Source organism: Artibeus jamaicensis, unplaced genomic scaffold, assembly GCF_021234435.1.
Source record: "Artibeus jamaicensis isolate MK-2021 breed Jamaican fruit bat unplaced genomic scaffold, CSHL_Jam_final contig_354, whole genome shotgun sequence".
In the NCBI taxonomy this organism is placed as follows: Eukaryota; Metazoa; Chordata; class Mammalia; order Chiroptera; family Phyllostomidae; genus Artibeus; species Artibeus jamaicensis.
In genome coordinates this window covers 17,685,561-17,701,074 of record NW_026521803.1, presented here as the reverse complement: position 1 = coordinate 17,701,074, position 15,514 = coordinate 17,685,561, and the positions used below count along the sequence as shown (strand labels likewise).

General features: G+C 35.9%; 1 protein-coding gene across 1 annotated transcript in view; it reads right to left on the bottom strand.

The window, feature by feature from the left end:
• Positions 1–15,514, bottom strand: part of ASXL3 (ASXL transcriptional regulator 3) — a 174,067-nt gene that overhangs the window by 56,395 nt on the left and 102,158 nt on the right. The window contains exon 9 of the mRNA XM_053664127.1: positions 6,150–6,313. Within this exon, the coding sequence (XP_053520102.1) occupies positions 6,150–6,313 (164 nt within the window). The remainder of the gene's footprint in view (positions 1–6,149; positions 6,314–15,514) is intronic.

The window sequence follows — 15,514 nt, the reverse complement described above, 5'->3', positions numbered from 1 at the left end:
AATATGATTTAATTACACACAGAAGAAGTAACTTTACAGTGGAGATGCATGACAGATGCATTTTCATCAAATGGTCAAGTGAATATCATTATTAAGACAAATCAAAATTGTGTGCCACCTAATAGTTGCAAGGAGAAGAATGCAGCATCACTTATCATGTTCCTCCCCAAAATATGTCATCCGAATCTAATCACACACACTCCATAAGTGTCAAAACCATAAAAGTCCGAGACAGCTGAAGAGCTGCTCCAGAATCAATGAAATAAAGAGACATGATAACTAAATGCAATAACAGATTCTGAACTGGATCTTGTGAAAAGTGATATTATTGGGATAACTGGCTAATCTCAAATACAGTCTAAGAATCACATGGTAACAATGATCGCTGTTAATTTTCTGATCTTGCTTGCTTAGGTTGTGCATATATGAGAAAATGTACTTGCTTGTAGAAAATGCAACCTTAAAGACATAATATTGGGTTGGTCAAAGAGCCTGTTTAGTTTTTTTCCATAAAATAAAAAACACATTTTTGATTTTCACCAATAACTGTATTGATCTGGCTATTCTGTGTATGTCAGCTATCTCCTGCATAGTATAATGTTGATTGTTCTCAATTAATGTCTCAATTTGATCACTACCAACTTCAACTGGTCTACCTGACTGTGGAGCATTGTCCAGCGAGAAATCTCCAGTACAAAAATTCACAAACCACTTTTGAGACATTTGATCAGTCACAGCACCTTCTCCATACACTGCACAAATCTTTTTTTTGGCATTTCAGTTGTTTTTACACTTCTTGAAATAATAAAGAATAATATGCCATAAGTGTTATTTTCTTCCATCTTCAATATTAAAATGGCTACACAAAAATTCACCAATTTTGTTAAAGTTTTTTTAAATGCATGGTGATATGACAGGTCACAATACAATCTGATAAAATTGTTTTGAATGAAGTTAAGTGCTACTTGAGCCATTTTATGGGAAAAAAATGAACTTTTTTCACTAACCAAATATACTGGGAAGGGGAACAGGATGGATCACCAGGCTGGGAATTTATTCTCTATATATCTTTAAATTCCCTACAGGTTTATGATTATTTCAAAATTAAAAAAAAAAAGAAAACAGAAAGCGTAAGTCCTCCCGGTGCAGTCATCTGTACGGGGTGGCCTCCCAGAGCTAAGCAGAGTGAAGAGAGTTGAAGGGTGGCTCTAGAGGAACAGAGGAAACACACCCATCTTGCTGCTCAGTGACCTCGATGTCCACTGGCACCGCTGCTGGCGTGTGATATCCACACCGACCATCTCTCGCGGATCTGTGTTTTCTATCTATTCTCTGGCTCCTTCCCACACCCTTCTTACCCACACTCTCTCACAAATGCAGGTATTCCTCTGGGATGTCTATGATATCTCTCGGTCTCCTCAAATCCCATAGCTGACCTAGATTCTGTGTAGATTTTACCACTAGTTCCATTTTAAGAACTTATTCATTAATTTATTTTTAGAGAGGGGAAGGGGAAAAAGAGGGAAAGAAACACTGATGTGCAAAGGAAACACTGACTGGCTGCCTGTTGCACATGCCGCTGCAGGGACCAGGCCCACACCCAGGCATGTGACTGGTAATCGGCTGGTAACCTTTCACTCTGCAGGGTGATACCCAATCAACTGAGCCACACCGGTCAAGGCAGTCAATAATTCCATTTTGTACAGTCCCAAAACCTGAATATACAATCATTTCTGGACATTTCATATAGTAGAAGCATATCAACCAAAAAGGCTGAAACTAAACTCCGTACCTACCTCTGCCCCTGCAGGGGGCCCTGTTAATTGACTGTCAAGCTTCTCTCCATCCCACCCCCATTACAAATCCTTAGAACAGTACTTCCTAAACACCAGATTTCTGAAGTACCCCTGACCTCTTCCACAGTGCACCATTTCACTTCTAGGGTTCAAGAGTAGGCCTGGTTGCTTTAAACCAATTTGCATATTCCATTTCCTTGGTTGATGGCATTGTTTAAGAGGTGGTCATGTGATCTAACTAGTACCCTTAGTGTGAGTCTTAGGTCTTTTCTCTGAAATACTGAAATAAAAGTATTTTCTTCATAAATATGAGCCAAGAGACAAGTACCAACTTTTTAAATTCAGGTAGCCATCCTACCACAAAAGGATTCAGGTTTAGAATAGTGCCAACAAGGGAGAAGATTTTAAAATTAATTCATTAGATAATAATTAAACGGGTCCTTAATAATAACTGAAACCAGGACCAACAACCAGAAGCCCACTCTGACCTCTCTCTTCTAATTACCTGAGCTAATAAATCCTTTTTATATTTAAGTCAGTTTGAGTGTAATTTTCTGTTTCTTATGGCATGATTTGTGCAGAGTAAAATTAAATAGAAAACTAGATGTGACAATGTTATAAAACAACTCATAGTTGATAAAAAATGTGATCCAAGATGAAAATAACCTTCTAAAAAAGAAAGAAAAGTACAAATATAGGAAAACAAAATACCAGACAGGCTAGTTTAATGACAGTTGGCATTGGCAAGATAAATGGGAAACCTAGCTTCTCATAATTTAAAGTTGTAGTAATTCAATGAACCCCTCTTCACCTGGTCCAGAGTAGGAGGCCCTGTAGCACTGCTTCTTGTGACTACTCCAGATGTGACTATCCAGATCTGGAGTAGTCACAGGAAGGAAACAAGAAAGCTGCAAATTTCAAATTTTGTAAAATACGTGGAGGCAGCTTTCATACAAGTGAAATTCTTAGGTATGTCACAAAATTATAATACCTTCTGCCGGCTCAAATAAATCTATGTAATCAGATTCGCATTTCCATGCCTTTCCTACTGATTCTGTCCCAGAAAATAGTGGTGTTCATTCTCATTTGGATATCTATAAGCTACACCTGCAGCTTGTGGTAGAAGAGAGAATTGAGCTTATCTCGTGACGAGAGACAGAAAGATCTCTGGACTTCTTGGTGTCAAATGCTGACCACAAATGCAGGATCATGGAGCCTTTCTGCCCTCCCAAGTTGCCTAGATAAAATCTCCAGTTGTATCCTAGACCTTTTAAAACCCTACCTCACTGGTGATCTGTCATTTATTCCAACTCATCTCGGTTGAAAATATGCCTGGAAGTCAGTCCTGTCTATTCATTTCCAAGGCCAAAGTCCAAGGTCAAACTCTTATCTAAGATCTCACAACTACCAATGAACGTCTTTTAAGGAATCTCCCTGTCTTAATTTTCTGCCTGTTCATTCCATCCTTCACAGGGCTACTGGTTCTTAAGAGAGAGAAAGAAAAAAAGGACTGTATTTTATTTATCCTTTGGATCTTCTTGTACTCCCTTCTGTCCAGGCACTAAAATATTTGTAAAACTTATCCCATGCGTTCAATTCTCACTTGAAAAGTCTCTGTTGGGATCCATTCCTTTAAAAAAAAAAAAGTTCAAAAAGCTTTGTCTGCAGCCAGGCTATCGAGATTGTCAATCACATACCCTTCAGCAAGATCCTACCTCTTCTCCCTGGGCCAGACACACTGAACTGCTAGATTGTCTGATACACACAAGCAGCAAGTCTCCATAATGAAATGCTCTCCCTTGGGGAAATCCACTGTCCCTTGATTCTATTTACAAAATACCCACTTCAAGGTTCAGGTATCCTTTCCACCATGAAATCTCCAATACTACTTCCAGACTAACGTTCTTTATTCAGAGGATGTTATTTATTCTTCCACTTGGACATTTCCACTACTTTGCCTAGTTTTATACTAAATGTAGTATAGATTCATCCAGTTATTAGACTTCTTTTGTATTAATAAGAAAAGCGTATATTGTACAGACTGTTAGCATGAGGTTGCTTTCTCCTCTGTCAGAATCACTCTTTAATCTCTATATTCAGCAAAGTGTATTTAGCACATAATACATGCTCGATAAATATTTCTTGAATAAATAATTTCCCGGTGCACTGTTATCTGTGGACAGGCACTGTGCCTTATTACTCATTTATTTTTCTCACAGTGACTAGAAAAACTAAGTAACAAAAACTGCTACAGGTTGAATAAAATATTTGGCTTAGGCTGGCCTCCCGGGTCACTGAAATATTTGGCTCAACCTAGCACAATTTGTCATTTCTTCATTCCAAAAAGATGTATTAAGTATCTTGTATTTGCCAAATCTTATTCCAGGAGCTGGAAACAGAATTGCAAACAAGATAAACCACATGGACACTGAAGTGGAGAAAATAGGGTGTAACTAAAATATCAGTCTCTACCACCACAAAAAAGTAAAAGTTTTTCTTAATTCCTGAAGTCAATTCTGAGTCACACAAGCTTGAAATCCAAGAGTCATCAGCAGCTTCTTCCTATATCTTACTTCAGCTGTTATTTGACAAAATGTAAAATTGCTCCCACTGGATGCTGATGATGAAGATAATGATGACATTATCCTCCTCCTCTTTAATTTCGATGTTATTTTCCAAATTCAAGCCCTCATTTTGTCTTTTTGGAACAACTAAAATTGCCTCCTAACCACTCTTTCCACTTTCTTGCTATCCATCTCTAACATTCCTTTTTAGTACTGCCAGAATAATTTTCTTAAAAAGCAAGGATATCATATATTACAGCTCTGCTCAGAAGCCCTCAATGGCTTTGCACTGCAAACACAGGGAGAATCTTGTTCAGGACTCTGGCCTCATCTGCAAGAATCTTCCAAAATCAACTTTCATTTTGTCTCCTCATATTCATTTGCACCATTCTAACTAAAATCCATACTTCCATAAAATTAGCTCTTGATTTTGTACCTTTGAAACTTTCACTTGGTATATTTCCATCATTGTTTTTCAAATTTTGCTTGTATTTCAAGGCCCAATCTTAAATTTGTCTGATTTCCCCTTCTGCATATGAAAGCTCAGTATACTTTGTCCTTACCCCCTTAATCTTACCTGTTACTACATCATATTTTGAGTATTTATAAATACAGCTTATATATCTAACTAGAGTGTATAGAATCACTGACTACTGTCTTTCCATTATTCCAAAGCACCTAAACATCATACTCATAGTCAATATTAAACAATTTTTATAAAATTAAGGCAAATTTCCAAACAAAAATATATCTGAAATGAAAATATTATTTTTACAAATATAAACAATAATCTCTACCAAATAAATATATAAGAATGATAGAAAACTATAGCTCAACAAATTTTAAATTTGTATGAAAGGAGGAAAGTTAGTAGAAAACAGAATAAAATAAAAAGCTCAAAAAATTGTTCAAAGTAATGTGAAAATACTGAGTCAATCTTGCTCATTTCAATGTATGGATTTACCTATCATTTTGAAACACAAATTCATTTTGAGATACAAATTCATAAATACACACACAGTATATCCATCAGCTGGAAACTATATACAGTGTCAAAATTTACTGAAATAAGAATCACAGGGAAATGTTTCCTATTTACCACTTAATAATTTTTTGAAATTTAATAAACATTTATGTGATGCATTTTTTTCCTTTTCTAAGGAAACAGCTTTAGAAGATGAGAGTATGCCTGCTATTATGGCTTTATATTTCTATTTCCTTACTTTAGAGGCTTTTCAAAAATACAAAAATACTCTTACAGCATTTCTAGTTCTACTAAAAAGAAAATAAAAGATGATTATTTATAGGCAATCGTATTCATGATGATAGAGTCTCAGAAGGCAACTGCAAACGTAAATTTTAAATGCTTTTGGGAAGAGTTGAGAATAAAAACATTTACATAATTTCTTAGAAACCCTGGCTTTTTATTGCTACACTTCAATATTCCCTCCAGGCAAGGGAACAGCTACTTCAAAGATTTATTTCATAATGGAATGTTTGATTTTGTTGTTTTTCCTTCCCAATGTGGGTAGGTCTATTGCTTTCACTCTATAGTAATACACTGTATTTTAAATTTTGAATTGGCTCACTAGTGATAATTTTTTAAAAACTGGTTTTATTCTGGCAGATTAAATGAACAAACCAATGTTAGCAATCAGCATGTAAATTACATAAATACATTATATTATTAAAAAATGGTCCATCCATATCAGTCATCTTCTATAACACACTTGCCACTTTATAATTATATAACTAGTGACTAATATCAAATGTCTAAACTTCTACTTACCTGCCTATCCACTTCTGGAAGCAAAAGCAGGAGGTATTGTTGAAAGTGCTGAGGTAAGGAAGCAAACGTATGTTTATTTATTAATGCCCTCAAGTTAGTGTTGACAAGAATAGATCCTGGGGTTTCTATGTCAATGTCCTCAGCTTTGGTCCATTTCAAGTGTCCTGTGATAAAGAGCAAGAGGCATGAATTTACTATAGACTAGAAAACTCATGCACATGTATACACAAATATATGTATATGTGGAAAATATATATTATATATATATGCAAACACAAATATTCATGAATATATTTAATTCTATCCCTTTTAAAAATGGTACCGCACAAGGAAATGCCCAAAGCTTTGTGTTTCTGTCTTGCCTTAGTTGTCTTTAATATTCATAATGTACACTTCACTCAGTATGGGCTATATTTTTAACTCCAAGTAGCACCAGTTCTACATAGAGAAGTATTTTAATTATGTTCTTCCAATGAACCGGATTTTCAGAAACTTTGGGAGCATACATGGGAACGATTACAACACTTGTAGACTCCATAATACATAGGATGAATAATCATGTGCTGTTAATTTTAATGGCGGGAACAGCAGCACTGACAGATGTGTGCTCCTGTGTCAGGTCACGCACCAAACACTGTGTTGTTTTAGAAGATTCTTACTCATGGTATTTTGATGGTGACCGTTTAAAAAGCAATCCTTTATAAAAACATTAGCTGCAAGGTCTGAAATGCCAGTATGCTTCGAAGGATAATTCTGCAACTCAGGGCACACTGGCCTTCAACAAAAGGCTGTGTGTGGAGTTCCTGATTGGAAATGATGACGCACAAGGAAATATTCCACCATAAGGGACAGTCAGCTGATGCACCAAACAGAAGAATTACCATTCTTAGTTACTTGAGCTAAGAGAATGATTGAATGTGATTTTAATAGAGTATGTTTAAGTCAGGGGTCAGTGAATTATGGCTTATGAGCTATTTTCTAGTCTAATTGTTTAGACATTGCCAAGGTCTACCTTTGCACAATTCAGAGTTGAACAATAGTGACAGAAATCTCATGACCTGCAAACATACAGTACTGCCTCTCTGTCCTCTGACAGAAAAATTGCTGCCTTTGTTTTAAATAATTAGAGAGAACAGAAGGAATAAAAACTATTGTGAAAAATAGGACATATAATTAAAAAAATAGGCAAATTTGAAAGAGAACCACACAGAAATGCTAACAAAATTAGTTTGTTTTTTTAAATATTTTATTTCTTTATTTTCAGAGAGAGGGGAAGGGAAGGAGAGAGGGAGAGAAATATCAATGTGTGGTTGCCTCTCATGTGTCCCCCACTGGGAACTGGCCTGCAACCCAGGCATGTGCCTTGACTGGGAATCGAACCACGATCCTTTGCTTCACAGGCCCGGGCTCAATCCACTGAGCTACACCAGCCAGGGCACAGGTTTGTTTGTTTGTTTTTTTTTCAATAAAACAATATTCAGTGGACATAGCAGAAGAATGTATTATTGAATAAAATATAGAGTTGATGAAAATATCTAGAAAACAGAATATAAAATGATGAGTGAAAAAAACAGGATTGGGAATGCAATACAGGGAATGAAATAAGTGGTCCAAATGCATACCTGTAGGAGTTTCAGAATGAAAATATCAGAGAGGCAATATCTGAAGAGCTAATGGCTTAACTCTTTAGAACTGAAAAAACAAAAAGCCCTCAGATAGAGCAGTACTCTAAATCTGAAGAAGGACAGATACCCATTTGATACATTGAAGTCAGAAAACATCAAAAATAAAAAGAATATCTTAGGACAATTTTGAACAAAAACAGATCACCTCCAAAGGGATAACAATAAGACACGGAAACTTTATCATCAATAGATAACAGATGACAGTGAAATATTTTCTATGGGCCACAAGAAAATAAATGTCAATCTAGAATCACATTAAAAACAAAGTCTCTCAAAATGGCAATGATACAAGAACATATTTAGCATCCAAAATGGAAACTCTTTCTTTTAGAGAATCTTGCTGAAGTAACTAGTAACTGTTCTTACTTAACAAATAAATAAATCAAAGAAGGAATGAGTGGGTAGCAAAAACAATGGTAACCTAAAGACTAATAGACACAAGTAATTCCAAGTAAACTTAATGGTGAAAAATACTACTAATAACAATGAAAGTTAAAACAAAGTGGAAATAGAACAGTAGGCCATGAATGCATGCAGGATGAGAAGGTGCGACTGAAATGAGAATACTGTAAAACCCCGGCATCATTTGGGGATAAGAGAGACACAGGCCAGTTCTTCGCTTTGTTAAAACTCAAGAAGATTTTACCCTTTGCAACAGGGTTCTCCAGGATGGACCTGGAGAACATTATGCTAAGTGAAATACAGCAGCCAGAGAAAGAAAATATCATACGATTTCACTCATATGTGAACTCTAGTGAACAGACTGAACTAACAAGGAAAATAGAGACTGACTCACAGAGAGCAAGATGACAGCTACAGGCAGGAGGTGGAAGATCGAGCAAAGAGGGAGAAAGAACTCATGGACTCGGAAAACACTGTGGCGGCTGCAGAGGCTGGGTAGGGGTAGGTGGTTGCTCAAGAGTGATAAATGGTATTAGAAAAAATACAATAAAAATAAAATTTTAAACAACTCTATAGGTAGCAATTGACGGGGCAGGAAGGTGGGGAAAGAGATTCATAACTTCTAAATAAATGAATGAAAAGAAAACTCAATCATTCAAGGCATAAAAGGAGAAGTAATTTTTAAAAATTAAGTTCCACTCAAAATATACCTAAATGAGTTCCTGTATTATATTTTAAAAGTAGTACAATCTAATTTTATGATGTTTATAAGAGATATACTTAAAAACCACATGGAATGGATAAAAATGGAGAGATACACTAAGAAATACTAGGCAAACATTCAAAGGCACACAGAAGGCAATACTACAATATTAACATCAACAAGATAATCAAAGGTGAAAAACCTTACTGGGAATGAAAGAAAGCATTTCTTAATTGTAAAAGAAGTAATTCACTGGGAGAATACAATGACCTTAAGCCTGAATCCATTTAAACAGTCTAGCATTGAAAATCTAGCATTCTTAATTTAAAATTAAGAATTAAAAAGAGAAATTGGCATTACACAATGCCAGTGAGGAGCCTTAACATATTTTATCAGAAATTGTGATATCGAACAAAAAAACCAATCAAGAATACAGAGAACTTCAACAACTCAATAATCAATCTTGAACCAATGAATTTAACATAGGGCACTGCACTGAGCCCTACAGAGAAAGCAATGTTTTTGTAGACTGTTGTAGACCACTCTGTCTAGTTTTAGAAATTGTATCTCTACCCCTTATAGCTAAGGGCGAGAGACAATCTCTGGAATGCCAGCCACAGGAGACAAAGCCTGTCTCTGGTAGCAAACACTGCCTCAGTTCCTCTCCCTGCCCCCAGAGCTTGGTCGGAAGTCAATGATGGGTAAGACCCCTCACAGCGCGGGGGCAACCTAAGCCAGACTCGATCATCTGGGAGGCCTTCATGGAAGGACTCGGGGGCTGCAACAAAGAGCAATGGAGTCCCGCCCCCCAGCTTTGTCAAAGCCCGAGTCCCGTGTTCTCTGGGAGAAGCACTTCCTGGCTCTAATCCCCTTAAACCTGAATACCTGATGGGGAGAGGTGCAGCTCCTTGCCTGGCCAGAGTGTGCCCTGGGGAAAAATCTACCATCACAAAGACTTGCTGATTAACCTGTGAAATCTGCTCTGATAAGAGTGCTTTCATTCATATGATAAGGGTAGGAGAGGAAATGAGTATGTCTCCCAAAGTTTCTGCAACTCTCTTCCTGACAGACACTGACTCAGACTGAAACCCTCAGATCTCTTTGTAATGTTATCTACTGTTTGATCCTTGCTGCCCTGTATTCCTGTGTATTACAACCCAATAAAAGGCTATGGAAGAAGGTGCGCGAGGCCTCTTTCTCCCCAGAGAAACTGGCCACAGCCCACGCCTCCATCCCCAAACAGATCTCATCTTGTCTTGGCCATATTTATTCACTCATGCGTGTCCGTGGCACTGGGGGGACCTCGCGAAAGAAGTCACCCCCACAGTCGACACTCAAGGACAGAAAAAAATGAAACAAACAAACAAAAAAAGTAAGAAAATTAAACAGTGAATCTCAACAAATAACTGAAGAATAATATAAAACCCTGTCTTTCCACAAAGAAATATAATCAGGTATCAATAACACAAACACAGCAACTGTCTAAACCTCCCACATCCATTACATATTTTCATATTCAAAAGTGCATTTCTAAGTATGTCATGAGTTAAAAAGGAAAAATGCAATAGAAATTATAAAACATTTGGATTCTGAATGATAATGCATAATTTGTAAAATGCAGCTCAATTGGTTTTAAAGATAAATTGTATATATTAGAGTGGAAAAAATATTGAAAATTCATGGGCTAAATGTAAAATCAAGAAGTTAATAAGTGAAACTGAGAATAAAAATTTGAGAAAGAAGAAATAGAAGATTGTAAAAAATAATGGCCAGCATTCATGAAATAGAAAAAAAGGACAAAATAGTTTTTCTTTTATAGGCTAATAAAATAGGCATACCTCTAGTGAGAGATGGCATAAATGAACATGAACAGAAATAAAAGGTAGGTATATAATTTGAAATATAATACAGATTTACAAGGCATATATCATTATAATTAAAAATAGATTTTAAAAAGCATAATACTATGACTTTAGCCAATATCTTTGAAGACAGATAAAGTATATTGTAAGTTTATAAATTTTCAAATTTAATTTAAAATAGAAAACCTGAATATATTTGTAAAATACTTTTTACAATGGTTAAATAGGTAATTCCCCACATGCACACAAAGCACTTATAAATAGCTCTAAAGATCAATTTTACCACTACGCCAAGAAACTTTCTCATTACTTCATTGTATATATATTCTAGTGGATAGGTAATGAAAGAAAGCTGTTTAATTCATTTTATGAAGTTAATATAACCCTTATTTTCTAAAATAACAACAAAGATAGAATGAAAGGAAAACTTTCTTGGCCAATCTCACTTACGAACACAAAAAGTACAAAAGTTGTACCTAGCTTTTAAAAATGTAAAGCAAATCTGGCAAACTCCTAATACTCGTTGAGTCAAGGTGATAGATATGTATACGTTAGCTTTAGTATCATCTTAATTTTTCTATATGTTTGGAGTACTTCACAATTAAAAAAAAAAAGACCACAGAGAGAGAATATTCTAAAAAAAAAAAACCCTTCTTTTCTCATCAGAGGCAAAGGTAAAGCTTAGAGACAGGAATGTTGAAAATGTAGCCAAGAAACTTGCTTAATTTTTTTATGGCCTAAATATTCTCAACATAAAGGAATTGAGCAACAGTCATTTACCAACAGTAATTCTGATTGGGAGGGAGTGTTGGGGAAATGAGAAAATTAAAAAATTTTGAAATACATATTATGAGCACTGTAAGAAGTAGGCTTACGTTGCTGGTTACTATTTAGTATGGTTCAAAGCTGTTAAGATACCATAGAAAGCAAAAGATACAGAGAGGTATATAAGTCTTTTACAGCTACACCAAAAGAAAAATCTATTTCAAAGATGTCCATCTAAGCAAAAATATGCTTCATAATTTGGGAACAAAAACAGAGCAGATGAAATTATTGCTAAATTTGCTGCCACACAGAATGTTTAATTGCTTTTTAATGATCCTCCTGCACTCATTCTTAATTGGACTAAGAACAATCCAATTATATCTGATTGTCTTGTTAAAACTGGTAGGTACCTCATCTCCCCACAGCATTCAGAGGAAGAAAAAGATGGAGTCATTTTTGTGTCTAATAACTGGACACTGTAAAGTGTAAAGTAGTTGAGATTGATAGAAGGAAGAAGGAGAAGCAAAGTTGGCCCAACTGCCCCAGAGATTTTATGCTATATAAAATGATACTAGACTGATTCCATGATAAAAATCATGGAGAAGTGTCCAGTCAGGGTCAGGGAACTTCTCTACAAAGAGAATTGGAAGATCACCAATCTGAGAAAAGACTACAACCTTTGGAGCTCCTGGTGCTCAGCGGGTAGTGTGCTGGCTGAACCACTCCGACTTCCCAGAAGGGAACCCACACAGGATTTACACATAAAATGCACAAACACAGAGACATTCCAGTCACAGAGAGTGAAGGAGCGCACGCCAGAGCACACAAGAGCCTTCCATGACAAGAGGAAAATACAGAAAGAATTCAAAACAAAAAAAAGAATTTTTCATCGTTTCAAAGGAATTATAAAGGAATGTTCAGAAAGTGGTGGGAGAAGAAAAGCCTTCAAAGAGGGAAGTCCGAGGGGGGAAAAAATTTATCTGAGGTCAAAATCTAATCATCTACAACATGAACCCATGTAGCCTTCACAAATGAAAAAACTATGTGAAAAGGCCATCGGGGAGCACTGAATCCATTAAAATACAGTACTAGGATTAATGAACTATGGGGATTCTGATGACAAAATAGAATATAAATGTTAACAACCATAATGTTTAAAAAATCATAAACTTAACAAAAACATGGAGTGAGGAGGGGCTGTAAGTGTAACTGTTCCCTTACCCTTTACAATACACTGTCCAAAGTTAAATGAGTACTTAAAAGAACAACCGTTCCTATTTTGGTTTTTCACATTTTTAATACCATATCTTTGGAAAGAACTTTTAGCTATAAACATACCTTGTGGCGATGCTTAGTAATTTTTTTTGATTTTACTTCTGTTCTTCTTCACTATTCAGTCTAAGCTTCATTAAATGTAATACTTTAACTTAAATGGTGTGATAAAATTTTCTATGATATCTTTGGCTATCATTACACATTAAGAGATGTCAGATAATGTTTATAAAACACTGGGGGAAATTATTTTGGATGATAGATTTAGACTTATTTTTCAAATTTTATTTTTCTGCATTGATTTATTTTAAAAGTATATAACATTTTATGAAACCAGTAATGTTATAATTCTTCACTACAAAAAGATTAAACCAAACAAAATATATTGGAATGAATCCCAGAAGTTGGGCTCAGCAAAGACATTCATTATAAACCCCTTAGAGATATCCATTAAAATCTTAAATATGTTTAGCAGGCACTTTGTAAACTCCTGCTGTGTGATTAGGTAGGGAGAATTATAATTAAAAAACTGATTTAGGTAAGAGACCCCTAATTTAAGGAATGTACATTTTAGTTAGGGAGAAATGTGAGAAATTAATACAAAACAAATGGTAAGAGAGAATGTCATCAAACACATTTTATTAAATGTTTAAAACCCATCCTCTAAGTGCCCTGAAGACCATGGATGATAATGGACCAGGGTTATCTCAGAAAACTCCACAGGGAGCTTTTAAATGAGTTTCATCCTTTGCTAAGATAAGGAGACAAGACATTAAAACAACTGATTAGGCAAGAAAAACATGTACTTCAAACCTCAATCCGCTGTTACCTACTTTCATCTCACTGGACATGGTTTTTTACTCCCTGATTATTTGGTAGCCTAATACTTACTGTTAGAATACTTTTCAAGACATACACTCTAAAAGAACTTTTGTAGCTACTGTTAGCATTTGTTTGTATGCATAACTGAATAAGAAATGGGAGAAGACTAACAAAGTTCTGTTACTCTAACATCCTCAGAGAAATACTCTATAGATCCATTGTTTTTTTTCAGCCACATTCAATTGCCCGATGCACCATGTCTATTCAATCAGAGAGCTACTCAGAAATTTCCTTATAATTTTCATAAATAACCCTGGTTAAGAACCATCAAACAAAAACAACAATAAAACAAAAACTATGTCAAAGGCAGTGGGTTCGTAGGCTGAGTGATTTCCTTTTCCTAAGGACTTCAAGATCACTGTCAGAACTAGAAAAACAGGGATGTTGGGCTGCCAGCCCTCTCCAGGGAAGCTGGCCTATGAAAGGAGCCGAGAAGGTCTGTGGTGCATCCTTCACCAGAGGGTCCTCAGGAAAACGCACTGGAGTCCACCGTGTGCTGGGCTACACACCTGAGATTCCAAGACCCAGGTAAAACTGACCCCTTGAACAGGGTGAATATCCTGCCATCTTGGTAATTGCCAGAGACCAAAAGGAAGCAAGTAATGGATAATTTAAAAATATTTCACATCCTGTTAGAGCAGAGATTTTCAACCATTTCATCTCATGGTACACATGAACTAATTACTAAAATTCAGTGGCACACCAAACATATATTAAATTTTTTGCCAATCTGACAAAATAATAGGCATAATTTTGATTCATTCTCACCAATCAGCTATTATTGTGTTGGCTGTTGTCATTTTTTTTTCCCATCTGACAACCTAAGGGAAAAGAGGTCAGAGCCTCTGATTAAATAGTCAGGTATTGCAAGTTTTAAAAATTCTTGCAGCACACTGTTTAAAAATTGCTGTGTTGGAGAAATCTGACAATGAGGATGAAAATTTAGATTTACACCCTAATGTCTGATTTTGACTGAATTACCAGTTTAAATTAGAAAAGACTTACAGCATTTGTTTCAATTCAGAACAGTTTCAACAGGTTAGGACTTACATACAGCTATCTCTACCTAGAGATGGCAAAGAGTGTTAAAAGCTCGTGACTGAAACTATATAAATTAAATGTCTAACTCTGGTGGGATAAAGAGATCAAAGAAAACCAACTCTCCCTGTCTAGCTGGCTAAGGTGTTTGCTTGTTCACCTTTCTTGCACTACTTTTGGAGCTATACATCAGTCCACAAAAATTGACCTTTCCACAAGAGCAGAGGGTGTTTTTTATTCATGAGTATCCAAGTGAAGGTCTACTGTGTTGAAACCTATAGGATGCCTTGCATACCAAGACACACTACTCGCCCATTCAGGTACTTATAAAAAATTCATTCAAAACTTATTCAGCACCAACTAAATAAGCAGGATATAATGGGTGCAGTGAGAACCTCAAAGATGGACAGGAAGGTCACTATTCCCAAGGAATGAACAATTGAATGGCTACGAGGGGAGAACAGAAGGTACACAAATATGCATTATGGAGTACCAAATACCATTCTCACTCTCAAATGCTTCACAGCACATATAATCTTTTGCTCTGTGAGACCCCTAAGGGCATGCAACATCAAAACCACTACTTTCTAAGAGAGATGTGGGCTACAGTCTGAAGAGGATTACATTTAAGGCTCTTTCCTCAATTTTACTTTTTTTTTTAATCTTCATTCATAGTATTGGGTATATTTTGGAGGCTTAACAAGTGTGACTAACTTCGTTTTCATAGAATAAGCCATTCCACCAAGCCGCTGGTTG